General features: G+C 45.0%; 1 protein-coding gene across 1 annotated transcript in view; it reads right to left on the bottom strand.

Moving 5' to 3' along the window:
* itga10 (integrin, alpha 10) overlaps nt 1-19557 on the bottom strand; it is a 144473-nt gene that overhangs the window by 108639 nt on the left and 16277 nt on the right. Inside the window, exons 5-16 of the mRNA XM_083761992.1 lie at nt 19179-19262; nt 18828-19034; nt 17769-17899; nt 16061-16227; nt 15527-15669; nt 14951-15064; nt 14376-14461; nt 13362-13503; nt 5901-5993; nt 5705-5781; nt 5287-5376; nt 4892-4976 (exon numbers count right to left, since the gene is read on the bottom strand). Coding sequence (XP_083618118.1) covers nt 4892-4976; nt 5287-5376; nt 5705-5781; nt 5901-5993; nt 13362-13503; nt 14376-14461; nt 14951-15064; nt 15527-15669; nt 16061-16227; nt 17769-17899; nt 18828-19034; nt 19179-19262 — 1419 coding nt within the window. The remainder of the gene's footprint in view (nt 1-4891; nt 4977-5286; nt 5377-5704; nt 5782-5900; nt 5994-13361; nt 13504-14375; nt 14462-14950; nt 15065-15526; nt 15670-16060; nt 16228-17768; nt 17900-18827; nt 19035-19178; nt 19263-19557) is intronic.

Below are 19557 nucleotides of genomic sequence, written 5' to 3' on the forward strand. Positions count from 1 at the left end.
GAGGTGTTTTTTTGGGTGTTTTTTTTTAGCTTTTTATGAGTACTGTGTGTGTTAATTTCAGCCAATTACATGAAATCCTCTTTGGAAGGCAATAACACACCTTGTGATATAGAGCGTCTCAGTCCCGCCCCCTTTCATGACCACGAGCCGCCAGGAAGATAATTTCCATTAATTTCCCCCATAGACGTTTCATAAAGTATTTATTTAAAGGCCTGTAAGACTCGGACGAAGACAACTCGGATCATGGTGACAAATCAGGACAATAAACATTTTTTGGGGCCGAACTAATTATTAGAAATAAAAAATAAATAAATGTGTTTATTTTCATGATTTGTCACCATCTGAGTTGTCTCTGTCCGGGCTCTGGACGTGATCTCCATATAAAGCTGTTCTGTTCTGACATCATTCTGACATCTGTACAGACTCCATATTTGGGCATGGCTGACAAAGAACTGACTCGGACATACTGTAACTGTGGTGGGGCATTCATTTCACTGGCCTAGCTACTGACCCAATGAGCACTGCTCTAGTACTATAAACACCTAGCTACTGGCCCAATGAGCACTGCTCTAGAACTATAAACACCTAGCTACTGACCCAATGAGCACTGCTCTAGAACTATAAACACCTAGCTACTGGCCCAATGAGCACTGCTCTAGAACTATAAACACCTAGCTACTGGCCCAATGACACTGCTCTAGTACTATAAACACCTATCTACTGACCCAATGAGCACTGCTCTAGTACTATAAACACCTAGCTACTGGCCCAATGAACACTGCTCTAGTACTATAAACACCTAGCTACTGACCCAATGAGCACTGCTCTAGTACTATAAACACCTAGCTACTGACCCAATGAACACTGCTCTAGAACTATAAACACCTAGCTACTGGCCCAATGAACACTGCTCTAGAACTATAAACACCTAGCTACTGACCCAATGAGCACTGCTCTAGAACTGTAAACACCAGTAAGACCATATATGGAGATCTAAGCTAGGGTGGCAGCGGGGGCCAGTGTCTTGAGTGTACAGGGTTTGATGAGGTCAGATCAACATATGGAATGAGTTCTGTATTGGCTATATATGGAGCGTGTCACGAGGTGTGACAGACTGACTGACAGGTTTTCATAGTATAGTGTGACCTATGGTCACAGATAATAATAATCTAGAAAGTAACTAAAGCTGTCAAATAATTATAGTGGAGTAAAAAGTGCAGTACTTGAGTAAAATACAGTATTGAGTACAACTGAACAACATGCTATGTACAGTAAATAACATCCTGCACATTTAAAATTGTTAGCACAACAAAATACAGTAAAATGATGCCGCTCACACAACTGACTCAGTTTACACGCGTGCATGTGTGCGTGCATGTGTGCGTGCATGTGTGCGTGCGTGTGTGTTTAACAGACAGTGTTGTTGTGATGTGATAAATCAGCTGCTATGGGTAATGCAAATGGCAGGAATGGTTGGGCGAATTGCAGGGCTTTTATCTGAAGAGACGTTGAGGCTAATATCCCGTAGTCTGATTTATAGTCACGTAAACTATTACTGTGCAGTATGGGGCAATGCAGCTCAGACAGATATGAGAAGACTTCAGATCACACTAAACAACGCAGCTAGAATGGTCTTAAGATGTGGGTATGAAATAGACTGAACTGCATAACAGAATGGGATGGCCCACAGCACTTGAATGCATAAAAAAACAGTCTCTCTTGCATTGATTTCTAAAATAAAAACATCTTATAAAACAAGAAACATAAAGAATAAATTAACATTTGTTCGAGAGAAACATCAGGTCAACACAAGACCAAGACACAAAGATATTTATGTTCTACCAAAAATAAAAACTAGTATGGGAAGCCGATCTTTTATTTTTAGGACAGTTAAATTATGGAACTCATCATTATAGTTGGGATTGCTTTTATTGATGTACTATTATGTTGTGATTTCTGTTAACCCATTCTGACCGGGCACCCATTTTGGTGTTAGCATCATGTTATGCTTTATCTATTGAAAAATAGCAGATCTACAAGCTCATATCGCGCCACCGAGTGGCGCGATATGAGCTTGTAGGTCTGCTATTTGTGAAAAATCTAAGTCTGAAAATCTAAGTCTGAAAAATCGATGACTGAATTTTTTTAAATCTGATCTCAGGTCAGAATGGGTTTAATCAGACCAGTGTGTGTCCAGTGGAAACCTCGTATGAATCTGATCTCAGGTCAGAATGGGTTAAGCTTAGTTTTTTAGTTCTAGTTTCTGTGTTGGTATGCTATGCGGTCAGGTTTTCAGCTGGCTCAGGGAAGAGGACGACCCTGCCATGCATAGTCCACCATAGATAGGTGAATGAACTGTATCTGTCTATTTTTGAAATGCAATGTACTATTTTGTAATGTAATATAATGAATTTTGTAATGTTTTAATTTATTTCTGGACTTTTGGAAGATCAGCCGAAACGCTAAAAGAGATCCAAATCCAAATCCAAATCAAATCAAATGAATAATTACTGAGACTGACACTGGAACCAACACACACACACACACACACACACACACACACACACACACACACACACAAACAACGCTACCAGTGGTCCACACACTGCCTGTCTGGACCCCTAAGGGGTCCCCAACATTGTTTGGGGGGGGGGCAGGGGGTCCCCACCAGAAAATGTGTTTAAAGTTGCAGTTTACACGTCCAAACTTGGTCAGAATTTCCATAAAGTTGTTTTAAATATAAATGTGGTCAATATGTTGTCAAGTTTACCATAAAGGAGTTTTAACGCACGCACGCACGCACACACACACAAACAAAATAAAATAACATAGTGCCACAATTGACAGAGCTTCTATGCAGGGTGAACTAAGGGATACTATCTGGATAGGTGGTCATTGTCGGGAGATAATTCACCCACAGGGAGTTTAACCACCGAGGCTGAGATCTGTGAGCACCAACACCCCCCCCCCCCCTGCATTCCTCCCCTACCCAAGGCCAAATGCTCGACTTAGTGGAGAGACATGTTTTCCTGCTCAAACTGTGAGAGTGATATGTGCAACATATATGCCGTAGTATCCAAAAGGACCTTAACTATCCTTTTTTAGTATCAACATTCTATTCCACACAGCCAACTAACTGCCACATGTTACTGTAAATACACACAGCCACCTAACTGTCACATGTTACTGTAAATACACACAGCCAACTAACTGCCACATGTTACTGTAAATACACACAGCCAACTAACTGTCACATGTTACTGTAAATACACACAGCCAACTAACTGTCACATGTTACTGTAAATACACACAGCCAACTAACTGTCACATATTAGTATATTACACATATTACTTTTCCTCAAACCACAATATTTTGGCAGAGGTCCTTTTTCCTGTGCTAAAAATGCTTAATAGGCCTATGAAAAAACTAAAATAACAAATTCATGGTCATAAATTCATAAAGTATAATGAATTAAATTTCAAATCTTCATTCCGCTTTCTTCAGGACAACATCGGCCCAATTTTCCATCAAGTTCAGAGGACCACACTTTTGGAATAATTTACCGTCTCATATCAGAATCTGTACTAGTCTCTGCTCTTTTAAGAGACAATTACTGCTATTTATATTAACAAGCTTGGGCAACACGCCCTAGTCATGTTATTATTTGATATTTATTATTAGAATATTTTTTATTTCTTCATTATTATGTTTATTATTTACAATCCTTAGGTTTACCAATATTTTCATATCTTAATTTCTGTTATTTAAGCTCAACTGGTATAGCTTCTATAGGAAGGCCACTCGATAAGCCCCTTTGGGGTTTTTTGGCACTTCCAGCACATCATGTATGTAACTAATCTTGTTTCCTATTTGAAATATTTGCTTTCTGTATTATTTTTATTTTACCATATTGTTGTTATTATTTCACATATGTGCAAATAAACTAAACTAAACTAATGATAATTTCATGAAACATAATACATATTTGGTTCATAATTGATTTCATGTGAGGTAATAAAACATTTAAAAACATGATAAGATGAGTAAGACAGAGTTACTCAAACTCCGTTCACTTCATGGGGCTTCAGTCCAATGGAGGCTCTCCTACATAGACTTCTATTGAGCATGGGGGGGATAACCGGAGGTTTACTGAATGCATTGGAGTCTATGGGCTCGCTTGAGTACATGAAGCATGTGACTGGGCTGTTTTATGCCCCCTCAATGTCGCAACTCTTCTATTAGATGGATCTGAGTATACGCTGGACCATGATTGGTTGACTGGCTGATTGATGCATGATTGCATGTCATGGAACAGGTGGTGCAAACATTTAGTCTCACTCAGACTCTGGTCTGCATGAAGGAAGGAACAAGAACACTTGTAGTTTTTTAGTGTGATACGAACTGTTAAAACAAGAAATAAAAGACGTCTGAAGTCAAAGCATAGTCAGGAACATTCTAAAGACTTTAAGAGACTCCAGAATGAAGGACCTCTTTTACACAACAATAAGCGACCAACAAGGTATTCAATTTTTTAGAGTTATCTTTGTTTTGTTTTGTTTGATTGACACGTTCAGCTGCGCTTTGCGCATTTCTACATGTTTGTATCTTCATTTATTTGTTTGGTCAATATTATGTACTGTGCAATTTGTTGATTATAGTGTGTTATTTGTTGTGTGAACATACAGTTCTCACGGCATGACATGGAGGGATGAGAGGAATGCCTGAAATAAAGAACCCGACCTGTGTTGTCAATGTTGTGAGCAGTGTGTGTGTGTGTGTGTGTGTGTGTGTGTGTGTGTGTGTGTGTGTGTGTGTGTGTGTGTGTGTGTGTGTGTGTGTGTGTGTGTGTGTGTGTGTGTGTGTGTGTGTGTGTGTGTGTGATGGATGTACCCTCAGATGTGTGTAGAACTCTGGTCCGATTCCCTCTGACAGAGTGCGGGTGGGATGGACCTCATACCGGTTCAGGTTGGACTCACTGCACAGGAAAACAAATACTGCTGTCAACTTTAGCTAACGTCTCCTATATGGATGTATAACTATCTATCTCTGACAGAAAATATTTTTTATAGTTTAACAAGACAGCATTGTTAATGTAGTGTTAATGTAAAAACACAGCTCTGTTTACGCATTTATTTTATCGTTTTATCTTGATTGTCTTGTTCCTCATGCCAATAAAACTCCTTTGGATTTGGAATTGAACATTGTGAGAGAGAGAGAGAGAGAGAGAGAGAGAGAGAGACAGAGACAGAGAGACAGAGAGACAGAGAGAGAGAGAGACACATTACCTGCTCACAAACAGGTCAGGTTCATACTGAATGAAACTCTGTATCTGAACACTGTTGTCACCCAGAGTTGCTTCTCTCTCCACGCTGTCACTGCACACACACACACACACACACACACACACACACACACACACACACACACACACACACACACACACACACACACACACACACACACACACACACACACACACACACACACACACACACACACACACACACACACATTAAACCCAGGTTATCATAACAACTAGATAAATACCACAGATACCGAAAAAAACTCTCGCTTTAAATAGTGAGCTCTGATTAGTCACGCAGAACTCTGAGGTGAGTGAGAATGTATTCAAACTGAGGAGTGCCAGACCAATATGCGTGCGTGCGCGCGTTAGCACGTGCATGTGCGTGTGTGCATGTGTACCTGGAAGCGGTGAGTTTGACCTGGACTCTGCTATGCAGAGACGTACAACTGAACTCAAACTCCAACATGAAGTTGACCTGCCGGATCACATTGGCACAGGAGAGAAAGAACAAAACAATAAAAATGTATTTAAGAAACATATACACACTATTGTGAAATAGGATTTGTCTTTAGGGTTTTCTTTGTGATGGAGTACCTTGGAATGGGAGCGGAACACTGGGTAGCTGACGTTACAGGAGTGGCTGTTGGAACCGAGCGCCGTGCACTCCATCTTAAACAGGGAGTCCTCCTGCAAGGAGAGAGGAGATGTTAGGCTGAGGTCACACATAGACTGATGGTGTAAAGGAGAGAGGAGATGTTAGGCTGAGGTCACACATAGACTGATGGTGTAAAGCAGAGAGGAGATGTTAGGCTGAGGTCACACATAGACTGATGGTGTAAAGGAGAGAGGAGATGTTAGGCTGAGGTCACACATAGACTGATGGTGTAAAGGAGAGAGGAGATGTTAGGCTGAGGTCACACATAGACTGATGGTGTAAAGCAGAGAGGAGATGTTAGGCTGAGGTCACACATAGACTGATGGTGTAAAGGAGAGAGGAGATGCTAGGCTGAGGTCACACAGACTGATGGTGTAAAGGAGAGAGGAGATGTTAGGCTGAGGTCACACATAGACTGATGGTGTAAAGGAGAGAGGAGATGTTAGGCTGAGGTCACACATAGACTGATGGTGTAAAGGAGAGAGGAGATGTTAGGCTGAGGTCACACATAGACTGATGGTGTAAAGGAGAGAGGAGATGTTAGGCTGAGGTCACACATAGACTGATGGTGTAAAGGAGAGAGGAGATGTTAGGCTGAGGTCACACATAGACTGATGGTGTAAAGGAGAGAGGAGATGTTAGGCTGAGGTCACACATAGACTGATGGTGTAAAGCAGAGAGGAGATGTTAGGCTGAGGTCACACATAGACTGATGGTGTAAAGCAGAGAGGAGATGTTAGGCTGAGGTCACACATAGACTGATGGTGTAAAGCAGAGAGGAGATGTTAGGCTGAGGTCACACATAGACTGATGGTGTAAAGGAGAGAGGAGATGTTAGGCTGAGGTCACACATAGACTGATGGTGTAAAGCAGAGAGGAGATGTTAGGCTGAGGTCACACATAGACTGATGGTGTAAAGGAGAGAGGAGATGTTAGGCTGAGGTCACACATAGACTGATGGTGTAAAGGAGAGAGGAGATGTTAGGCTGAGGTCACACATAGACTGATGGTGTAAAGCAGAGAGGAGATGTTAGGCTGAGGTCACACATAGACTGATGGTGTAAAGGAGAGAGGAGATGTTAGGCTGAGGTCACACATAGACTGATGGTGTAAAGCAGAGAGGAGATGTTAGGCTGAGGTCACACATAGACTGATGGTGTAAAGCAGAGAGGAGATGTTAGGCTGAGGTCACACATAGACTGATGGTGTAAAGGAGAGAGGAGATGTTAGGCTGAGGTCACACATAGACTGATGGTGTAAAGGAGAGAGGAGATGTTAGGCTGAGGTCACACATAGACTGATGGTGTAAAGCAGAGAGGAGATGTTAGACTGAGGTCACACATAGACTGATGGTGTAAAGGAGAGAGGAGATGTTAGGCTGAGGTCACACATAGACTGATGGTGTAAAGGAGAGAGGAGATGTTAGGCTGAGGTCACACATAGACTGATGGTGTAAAGCAGAGAGGAGATGTTAGACTGAGGTCACACATAGACTGATGGTGTAAAGGAGAGAGGAGATGTTAGGCTGAGGTCACACATAGACTGATGGTGTAAAGCAGAGAGGAGATGTTAGGCTGAGGTCACACATAGACTGATGGTGTAAAGCAGAGAGGAGATGTTAGGCTGAGGTCACACATAGACTGATGGTGTAAAGGAGAAAGGAGATGTTAGGCTGAGGTCACACATAGACTGATGGTGTAAAGCAGAGAGGAGATGTTAGGCTGAGGTCACACATAGACTGATGGTGTAAAGCAGAGAGGAGATGTTAGTCTGAGGTCACACATAGACTGATGGTGTAAAGGAGAGAGGAGATGTTAGGCTGAGGTCACACATAGACTGATGGTGTAAAGCAGAGAGGAGATGTTAGGCTGAGGTCACACATAGACTGATGGTGTAAAGCAGAGAGGAGATGTTAGGCTGAGGTCACACATAGACTGATGGTGTAAAGGAGAGAGGAGATGTTAGGCTGAGGTCACACATAGACTGATGGTGTAAAGCAGAGAGGAGATGTTAGGCTGAGGTCACACATAGACTGATGGTGTAAAGCAGAGAGGAGATGTTAGGCTGAGGTCACACATAGACTGATGGTGTAAAGCAGAGAGGAGATGTTAGGCTGAGGTCACACATAGACTGATGGTGTAAAGGAGAGAGGAGATGTTAGGCTGAGGTCACACATAGACTGATGGTGTAAAGGAGAGAGGAGATGTTAGGCTGAGGTCACACATAGACTGATGGTGTAAAGCAGAGAGGAGATGTTAGGCTGAGGTCACACATAGACTGATGGTGTAAAGCAGAGAGGAGATGTTAGGCTGAGGTCACACATAGACTGATGGTGTAAAGCAGAGAGGAGATGTTAGGCTGAGGTCACACATAGACTGATGGTGTAAAGGAGAGAGGAGATGTTAGGCTGAGGTCACACATAGACTGATGGTGTAAAGGAGAGAGGAGATGTTAGGCTGAGGTCACACATAGACTGATGGTGTAAAGGAGAGAGGAGATGTTAGGCTGAGGTCACACATAGACTGATGGTGTAAAGGAGAGAGGAGATGTTAGGCTGAGGTCACACATAGACTGATGGTGTAAAGGAGAAAGGAGATGTTAGGCTGAGGTCACACATAGACTGATGGTGTAAAGGAGAAAGGAGATGTTAGGCTGAGGTCACACATAGACTGATGGTGTAAAGCAGAGAGGAGATGTTAGGCTGAGGTCACACACAGACTGATGGTGTAAAGGAGAGAGGAGATGTTAGGCTGAGGTCACACATAGACTGATGGTGTAAAGCAGAGAGGAGATGTTAGGCTGAGGTCACACATAGACTGATGGTGTAAAGGAGAGAGGAGATGTTAGGCTGAGGTCACACATAGACTGATGGTGTAAAGCAGAGAGGAGATGTTAGGCTGAGGTCACACACAGACTGATGGTGTAAAGGAGAGAGGAGATGTTAGGCTGAGGTCACACATAGACTGATGGTGTAAAGCAGAGAGGAGATGTTAGGCTGAGGTCACACATAGACTGATGGTGTAAAGCAGAGAGGAGATGTTAGGCTGAGGTCACACATAGACTGATGGTGTAAAGCAGAGAGGAGATGTTAGGCTGAGGTCACACATAGACTGATGGTGTAAAGGAGAGAGGAGATGTTAGGCTGAGGTCACACATAGACTGATGGTGTAAAGGAGAGAGGAGATGTTAGGCTGAGGTCACACATAGACTGATGGTGTAAAGCAGAGAGGAGATGTTAGGCTGAGGTCACACATAGACTGATGGTGTAAAGGAGAGAGGAGATGTTAGACTGAGGTCACACATAGACTGATGGTGTAAAGGAGAGAGGAGATGTTAGGCTGAGGTCACACATAGACTGATGGTGTAAAGGAGAGAGGAGATGTTAGGCTGAGGTCACACATAGACTGATGGTGTAAAGCAGAGAGGAGATGTTAGGCTGAGGTCACACATAGACTGATGGTGTAAAGGAGAGAGGAGATGTTAGGCTGAGGTCACACATAGACTGATGGTGTAAAGCAGAGAGGAGATGTTAGGCTGAGGTCACACATAGACTGATGGTGTAAAGCAGAGAGGAGATGTTAGGCTGAGGTCACACATAGACTGATGGTGTAAAGGAGAGAGGAGATGTTAGGCTGAGGTCACACATAGACTGATGGTGTAAAGCAGAGAGGAGATGTTAGGCTGAGGTCACACATAGACTGATGGTGTAAAGGAGAGAGGAGATGTTAGGCTGAGGTCACACATAGACTGATGGTGTAAAGGAGAGAGGAGATGTTAGGCTGAGGTCACACATAGACTGATGGTGTAAAGCAGAGAGGAGATGTTAGGCTGAGGTCACACATAGACTGATGGTGTAAAGGAGAGAGGAGATGTTAGGCTGAGGTCACACATAGACTGATGGTGTAAAGCAGAGAGGAGATGTTAGGCTGAGGTCACACATAGACTGATGGTGTAAAGGAGAGAGGAGATGTTAGGCTGAGGTCACACATAGACTGATGGTGTAAAGCAGAGAGGAGATGTTAGGCTGAGGTCACACATAGACTGATGGTGTAAAGCAGAGAGGAGATGTTAGGCTGAGGTCACACATAGACTGATGGTGTAAAGGAGAGAGGAGATGTTAGGCTGAGGTCACACATAGACTGATGGTGTAAAGGAGAGAGGAGATGTTAGGCTGAGGTCACACATAGACTGATGGTGTAAAGGAGAGAGGAGATGTTAGGCTGAGGTCACACATAGACTGATGGTGTAAAGCAGAGAGGAGATGTTAGGCTGAGGTCACACATAGACTGATGGTGTAAAGCAGAGAGGAGATGTTAGGCTGAGGTCACACATAGACTGATGGTGTAAAGCAGAGAGGAGATGTTAGGCTGAGGTCACACATAGACTGATGGTGTAAAGGAGAGAGGAGATGTTAGGCTGAGGTCACACATAGACTGATGGTGTAAAGGAGAGAGGAGATGTTAGGCTGAGGTCACACATAGACTGATGGTGTAAAGCAGAGAGGAGATGTTAGGCTGAGGTCACACATAGACTGATGGTGTAAAGGAGAGAGGAGATGTTAGGCTGAGGTCACACATAGACTGATGGTGTAAAGGAGAAAGGAGATGTTAGGCTGAGGTCACACATAGACTGATGGTGTAAAGGAGAAAGGAGATGTTAGGCTGAGGTCACACATAGACTGATGGTGTAAAGCAGAGAGGAGATGTTAGGCTGAGGTCACACACAGACTGATGGTGTAAAGGAGAGAGGAGATGTTAGGCTGAGGTCACACATAGACTGATGGTGTAAAGCAGAGAGGAGATGTTAGGCTGAGGTCACACATAGACTGATGGTGTAAAGGAGAGAGGAGATGTTAGACTGAGGTCACACATAGACTGATGGTGTAAAGGAGAGAGGAGATGTTAGGCTGAGGTCACACACAGACTGATGGTGTAAAGGAGAGAGGAGATGTTAGGCTGAGGTCACACATAGACTGATGGTGTAAAGCAGAGAGGAGATGTTAGGCTGAGGTCACACATAGACTGATGGTGTAAAGCAGAGAGGAGATGTTAGGCTGAGGTCACACATAGACTGATGGTGTAAAGCAGAGAGGAGATGTTAGGCTGAGGTCACACATAGACTGATGGTGTAAAGGAGAGAGGAGATGTTAGGCTGAGGTCACACATAGACTGATGGTGTAAAGGAGAGAGGAGATGTTAGACTGAGGTCACACATAGACTGATGGTGTAAAGCAGAGAGGAGATGTTAGGCTGAGGTCACACATAGACTGATGGTGTAAAGGAGAGAGGAGATGTTAGACTGAGGTCACACATAGACTGATGGTGTAAAGGAGAGAGGAGATGTTAGGCTGAGGTCACACATAGACTGATGGTGTAAAGGAGAGAGGAGATGTTAGGCTGAGGTCACACATAGACTGATGGTGTAAAGCAGAGAGGAGATGTTAGGCTGAGGTCACACATAGACTGATGGTGTAAAGGAGAGAGGAGATGTTAGGCTGAGGTCACACATAGACTGATGGTGTAAAGCAGAGAGGAGATGTTAGGCTGAGGTCACACATAGACTGATGGTGTAAAGCAGAGAGGAGATGTTAGGCTGAGGTCACACATAGACTGATGGTGTAAAGGAGAGAGGAGATGTTAGGCTGAGGTCACACATAGACTGATGGTGTAAAGCAGAGAGGAGATGTTAGGCTGAGGTCACACATAGACTGATGGTGTAAAGGAGAGAGGAGATGTTAGGCTGAGGTCACACATAGACTGATGGTGTAAAGGAGAGAGGAGATGTTAGGCTGAGGTCACACATAGACTGATGGTGTAAAGGAGAGAGGAGATGTTAGGCTGAGGTCACACATAGACTGATGGTGTAAAGCAGAGAGGAGATGTTAGGCTGAGGTCACACATAGACTGATGGTGTAAAGCAGAGAGGAGATGTTAGGCTGAGGTCACACATAGACTGATGGTGTAAAGCAGAGAGGAGATGTTAGGCTGAGGTCACACATAGACTGATGGTGTAAAGCAGAGAGGAGATGTTAGGCTGAGGTCACACATAGACTGATGGTGTAAAGGAGAGAGGAGATGTTAGGCTGAGGTCACACATAGACTGATGGTGTAAAGGAGAGAGGAGATGTTAGGCTGAGGTCACAAATAGACTGATGGTGTAAAGCAGAGAGGAGATGTTAGGCTGAGGTCACAAATAGACTGTGTTCTGTGAACACTTTTCATATCAAGGTCCAATATATATTTGGCATTATGAGCCACGGATCATAAAATATAATCTCAAGACTGACAATTAAAGGATGATGTTTTAAGGCCGACCATTTGAGCTTGCTTTTATGAAATTTCTGAGACCATTCATGTTTCTGGAGGATGCTTCTAAACTTGTGTTCTATTGCTATAGTTTGATCACGTCAAATACTCGTTCATCTCCAAATGACTGATGACAGAAAATTTCAGAACATTTCAGAACATTTCAGAGCGCAGCATGCATTCACGAGAGACACGCTTGGCTTCTATGGAATCCAAATGACTGAACTCAGTGGTGGCGAGTGGCCGACTGAGAAGGTGAATCCATGTCATACCCTGATGCTATGAGAAGGTGAATCCATACCCTGATGCTATGAGAAGGTGAATCCATACCCTGATGCTATGAGAAGGTGAATCCATGTCATACCCTGATGCTATGAGAAGGTGAATCCATACCCTGATGCTATGAGAAGGTGAATCCATACCCTGATGCTATGAGAAGGTGAATCCATACCCTGATGCTATGAGAAGGTGAATCCATACCCTGATGCTATGAGAAGGTGAATCCATGTCATACCCTGATGCTATGAGAAGGTGAATCCATACCCTGATGCTATGAGAAGGTGAATGCATGTCATACCCTGATGCTATGAGAAGGTGAATCCATGTCATACCCTGATGCTATGAGAAGGTGAATCCATACCCTGATGCTATGAGAAGGTGAATCCATGTCATACCCTGATGCTATGAGAAGGTGAATCCATACCCTGATGCTATGAGAAGGTGAATCCATACCCTGATGCTATGAGAAGGTGAATCCATGTCATACCCTGATGCTATGAGAAGGTGAATCCATACCCTGATGCTATGAGAAGGTGAATCCATGTCATACCCTGATGCTATGGGAAGGTGAATCCATACCCTGATGCTATGAGAAGGTGAATCCATGTCATACCCTGATGCTATGAGAAGGTGAATCCATACCCTGATGCTATGAGAAGGTGAATCCATACCCTGATGCTATGAGAAGGTGAATCCATACCCTGATGCTATGAGAAGGTGAATCCATACCCTGATGCTATGAGAAGGTGAATCCATACCCTGATGCTATGAGAAGGTGAATCCATACCCTGATGCTATGAGAAGGTGAATCCATACCCTGATGCTGAGGCTGGAGAAGTGCAGGTTGCGTGAGTAGTGCAGCGTCAGGCTGGAGTTGTAGGCGTTCTCCAGTCTGTTCTGCAGCTGCACCTCCACGGACAGACGTCTGCGCGGGCTGCGGATCACGTAGGGCTTCTGTCTGCACGCGGGAGGGAGGGAACACACACACACACACACACACACACACACACACACACACACACACACACACACACACACACACACACACACACACACACACACACACACACACACACACACACACACACACTTTAGTCCAGTTCTCTATGGCTTCTGTCTGCATGTGGGAGGGAGGGAACACACACACTTTAGTCCAGTTCCCTATGGTTAGAGGGTTTAAGTGTTTTTAATAGAGTTACATGCAACTGTGCCGTTTTCATCCTTCTAAACCAGTGATTCTCAAACCTTTTAATTTCAAGACTCTATTTTTTCGTCCTTTTTTGTAATAGTTAAAATAGCCAAGCTCACAGCGTGTCGATGTAGATCAGCTAGTTGAACTATTAAAAACGTATTTTCAAAATATTCAAAGAAAAGGCTAAGTAGTTTAGGGATAAGGGGTTTAGCATGGACAAAAATAGAGCCTTTACAGTGCAGGGTCGTACACTTTTCTATCTTTGGGACCACAATCTATATCGTAAAAGAGAGTGTGTACATTTGGTTCCGTTTGTACACGCTCTGAGTTGCAGACCAGTAACTTCATTCTCAAAGGCCCCTGGGGGTCCCTGGACCCCACTTTGAGAACCACTTGATCTACACCAATTATCTTTGCCGAAAACAGATGATCTGCAAGCTCGAAGGGTTCAAGCGGTTATCGATTGATCAAGCAAGTCTTCTTCATTCTGAAGGAGACGTGTTTGTCAAAACCGAAACGTTAGTAAACTTTTGAGTGGGAGCAGGAACTGTGGATGTTATCCACTTTCCATGGAACCTCATGAGGGCAGATGGTTCAAGGTGAATTTGACGTGATGGGGAGTAGACGGAGCTGTTTACCTGCTCCCAGAGATCTCCATGTGAGCCTCAAGCACCAGGTCTGTCGTACAAACATCGTCTTCACCACAGTCCTTAAAGAACGCAATCTGTAGCAGACAGGAAGCATAGATGGTTTTACAGAGGACACAAACAGTAGACATGACAGTGGAGCAGGAGACAGTGTCTTGGGGTCCAAGACAAATTTCTCCCTTGGGAGACAAAATAAAGAAACCTTGAACCTTGAACAGTGTAGAAGAGAGACAGTAGGACAGCTGAGAGGGAGGCAGTGTAGGAGAGACAGACAGCAGGACAGCTGAGAGGGAGACAGTGTAGGAGAGACAGACAGTAGGACAGCTGAGAGGGAGACAGTGTAGGAGAGACAGACAGTAGGACAGCTGAGAGGGAGGCAGTGTAGGAGAGACAGACAGTAGGACAGCTGAGAGGGAGACAGTGTAGGAGAGACAGACAGTAGGACAGCTGAGAGACAGAGAGACAGTGTAGGAGAGACAGACAGTAGGACAGCTGAGAGACATAGAGACAGTGCTGGGCTGTGGTGTTATGTGACTCCACAGCAGCAGGGGGCAGTGTGGACTCACAGATTTCTTGACCAGGGTGGGCCAGCCCTCGTCCAGCACGGGACCACTCTCCTCTGTGTCGTTGATCTTGAAACGCAGGGAGAAGCTGATAGGCCGGATGTAGTCCGCTGTGTCCTATGAGAGACCGGGACACGCATGATGTCATGGCATCAGTTCTCACATTTTGTACCAATACCACAATGTAGAAGTACTCTGTTACAAGTAAAAGACCGGTATTCAACAAGTACTGAAAGTAAAAGTACTTATTTTACAGAATTTCCTATTTCACAAGAATCCAAATGTATAAAATAGCCCAAGAAGTGCACACACTGTAGAGCTGCAAGTCATTAATGAATGTTTTGTAATCTAGTGTAGTGGAGTAGAAGTAAAAGCATAGAAAAACACTAACACTAGGATAAATAATTAATCCTCAAAAGTGTACATAAGTACAGAACTTGAGGAAATATACTAGTTACTTCGCACGCACGCACGCACGCACGCACGTACGCACAAACATGGATTCATTTCTTAAAAAGTAACTACAAACTGTGTCTGTGTGTGTTTGAGTGCAGATTGGGGTTAAGCTGAGGTGCTTACGTAAACGTGGAAGGGCAGGTTGTAGCACACCGTTTCTCCGGTCTGAACTGTGACCCCCAGCTGGGTGTGTCTCTGGGAGCTGTCGTCAAACAACGCCCGCGCAGAGAACTTCCTGTCGTCCAACATGGCCGCCACCCACAGCTCTAAGCAGAGAGAGAGAGACGAGAGCTGTACATTCGCTTATATGTAACTCTGGTGATACAGTATTACTTAGTATTGTTAGTTAGTATAGGTATGGTATGGTATAGGTATGGTATGGTATGTTATCACTTATCAGAGATTCGTATCAAATGTAACACAATATCTAATACTATTTGACACTCTTTGAGACTTGACCACCGGAAACTACAACATGACATCACACTGCAACTGTAAGCGCTTCATCGCTCACCCAAACACATCTTTCTACTAACCACTGTTTCGGTGGTCACTTTATCACCTAAAACTGGAGTATGACATTCTTGTCTATAAGTTGCATGATTTTGGCCTATAACGACATGCACAGAGCAGGGCTGAATGTGGTCGACGTCATACCAAAGCTGATGCTGTTGGGACCAGGGGAGCGAGAGACGGACATGAAGCAGGCGGTGGCGTTGAGACAGGCCGAGTCCCGGCCTCCTCGCAGACACGTCTTCTGGATGACGTTGATGGAGTGAGGCTGGAAGGACAGGCTGACGTTGATCTGTACGATGCTGCGAGAGCTGCAGGGGGCATGGAGGACGGACAGCGTTCAGACAGGGGGACATGGAGGGAGGACGGACAGCGTTCAGACAGGGGGGCATGGAGGGAGGACGGACAGTGTTCAGACAGGGGGACATGGAGGGAGGACGGACAGCGTTCAGACAGGGGGACATGGAGGGAGGACGGACAGCGTTCAGACAGGGGGACATGGAGGGAGGACGGACAGCGTTCAGACAGGGGGACATGGAGGGAGGACGGACAGCGGTCAGACAGGGGGACATGGAGGGAGGACAGACAGCAGGGGGACATGGAGGGAGGACGGACAGCGTTCAGACAGGGGGACATGGAGGGAGGATGGACAGCAGGGGGACATGGAGGGAGGATGGGCAGCGTTCAGTCCACTAGGGGACATGGAGGGAGGATGGGCAGCGTTCAGTCCACTAGGGGACATGGAGGGAGGACGGACAGCGTTCAGTCCACTAGGGGACATGGAGGGAGGACGGACAGCGTTCAGTCCACTAGGGGACATGGAGGGAGGACGGACAGCGTTCAGTCCACTAGGGGACATGGAGGGAGGATGGGCAGCGTTCAGTCCACTAGGGGACATGGAGGGAGGATGGGCAGCGTTCAGTCCACTAGGGGACATGGAGGGAGGACGGACAGCGTTCAGTCCACTAGGGGACATGGAGGGAGGACGGACAGGGTTCAGTCCACTAGGGGACATGGAGGGAGGACGGACAGGGTTCAGCCCACTAGGGGACATGGAGGGAGGACGGACAGGGTTCAGTCCACTAGACGTTACACGACTACAACTGTGGCAAAAGGTTCCTGATTTCCCAGAGTTACGTAACCTGGCTGAGCTGCTGCCGCCGCTGCGGGTAAGTCACTTCGGCATACTATAGCATCATGTCCAGGGGCTGTACTTGAACATCATGTGACATACTAGCGTGTAGCGTACATAATATCCAGGAGCTGTACTTGAACATCATGTGACATACTAGTGTGTATCTACAAGCTTGTAGATCAGCTATTTTCGGGACGCGACCGAAGAAGTGGCTTACGACATGGATTTCTACACAGACAAATCCTTTCAATGCAAAAAATGCTCGTGTTCAAGTTGAGGAGAGTTTCGGAGAAAAGGCAATTCTCCTGAATGCTGCCCTCTGTTTATGCTATGGTGTCTCATGTCTGTTGTTGTCCTGTATTGTTTGTATTGTTTGTTTTAAACCACTACTCTTGCTGTAAACCTAATTGCCCTTCTGGGACATTAATAAAGACATTGAACCTTGAACTTCGGGAACGGCATGGAAAGGAAAGGGGGGCATTTTAATTTCTTACACCGTAGTAAATGCTGAGTTCATGTTCTGGAGGGGGCAAAATAACGGGTAAGAGGGCAGGGGCCGAAGCCCTCTTTGATGTCTATGTGTGCACGTGCCTGATGGGCCTCGTGTCTTGGGAAGGCTACTAGACACACACACACACACACACACACACACACACACACACACACACACACACACACACACACACACACACACACACACACACACACACGTGTCACCTGAGCAGCACAGCGTTGCCCTGCGCTCCCACCGCCACGTCCAGCAGGTCGTCTCCGTCCAGGTCCAGTCTGGCGCTCACACTGCGGCCGAAGTACCGCAGAGACGGGGAGAGAGAGGAGCCCGCGATGCGCTGCAGAGACACACACACAGGCACACACACACACACACACACACACACACACACACACACACACACACACACACACACACACATGATTAACTTAGCGAGTGAGTGGCATGGAGAAATGGAGAAGAGGGACTGACAGCTCAACTTGGCCTACAGGTATGTGATCGAACCCGACACGTGCTTAATCCCACGTATACAACGTGCTGATATACAGTACGTATTGTTCTTCCACCTCAAATAACGTCCACATCATGTACAGTAAATATCTGCTGCTATGCTCACGCACATTGTCTTGCACTTACCGCACGGGGTTATGCGTAAATAATTAGATAATGAATAAATAAATAATAAATAGAAATATATATAATACAATATATTGGTCTCTCTCTCTCTCTCTTCCTCCTCTTCTTCTATCCCTTTCTCTTTTTCACGTTTCTCCACATAAGACGGCTGCTGTGCATGTTTACTAAACAAAGTGCATGTTTACTAAACAAAGTGCATATTTGCTAAACAAAGTGCATGTTAACAAAGTGCATATTTACTAAACAAAGTGCATGTTAACAAAGTGCATGTTTACTAAACAAAGTGCATGTTTACTAAACAAAGTTCATGTTTACTAAACAAAGTGCATGTTAACAAAGTGCATATTTACTAAACAAAGTGCATGTTAACAAAGTGCATGTTTACTAAACAAAGTGCATGTTTACTAAACAAAGTTCATGTTTACTAAACAAAGTGCATGTTAACAAAGTGCATATTTACTAAACAAAGTGCATGTTAACAAAGTGCATGTTTACTAAACAAAGTGCATGTTTACTAAACAAAGTTCATAAGAAACCAGCTATACTATTGGAGATTATATATCCCTGAGTTGAACGTGCTTTCTCCCGACAACGGTTATAGGAGAGTGTAGTCTTGAAGCTTGGCACACCTGCTTGTAGTTGTGGTTGATGTGGATGCCGTCTCCGTGGTAGACATAGAGCGCCCCCCTGTGGTCGTCCTCCAGGGGCGCGCCCACCAGCAGGTCGGTGTAGCCGTCGTGGTTGAGGTCGGGCGCGGGCGCCAGCGCGTAGCCGAAGCGCGCGTCCTGAGACTTGTCCTCCGCGTTCAGCGTACCGTTAGCCACGAACATCTCCTCCTGGAGAGAACAGAACAGTTAGCCACGAACATCTCCTCCTGGAGAGAACAGAACAGTTAGCCACAAACATCTCCTCCTGGAGAGAACAGAACAGTTAGCCACGAACATCTCCTCCTGGAGAGAACAGAACAGTTAGCCACGAACATCTCCTCCTGGAGAGAACAGAACAGTTAGCCACAAACATCTCCTCCTGGAGAGAACAGAACAGTTAGCCACGAACATCTCCTCCTGGAGAGAACACAAACAAAATCACTCTTAGCAGGGTTTTCAACAGGTGGTCCGTGGACCACTGGTGGTCCCTGGAAGTATTGCAGGTGGTCCCTGACCATTCATTTTGTAATGTAGGATTTGTTGATTTAAAAAAATGTCCTTCCACTAACAGTGAACTGAATGACCTATGATGAGCGTCCCTGTAGTCATTTACCGACAAATTGGAGGTCCAGAAATTCAACAGAAAAAGGGAGTAAGAATCTCAAGAGGGGGAAGTGCAGCGGATTGTCTGGTTGAGTCATTATTATTAGGA

Source organism: Protomyctophum parallelum, assembly GCF_964188405.1.
Source record: "Protomyctophum parallelum genome assembly, chromosome: 3".
Lineage (NCBI taxonomy): Eukaryota > Metazoa > Chordata > Actinopteri > Myctophiformes > Myctophidae > Protomyctophum > Protomyctophum parallelum.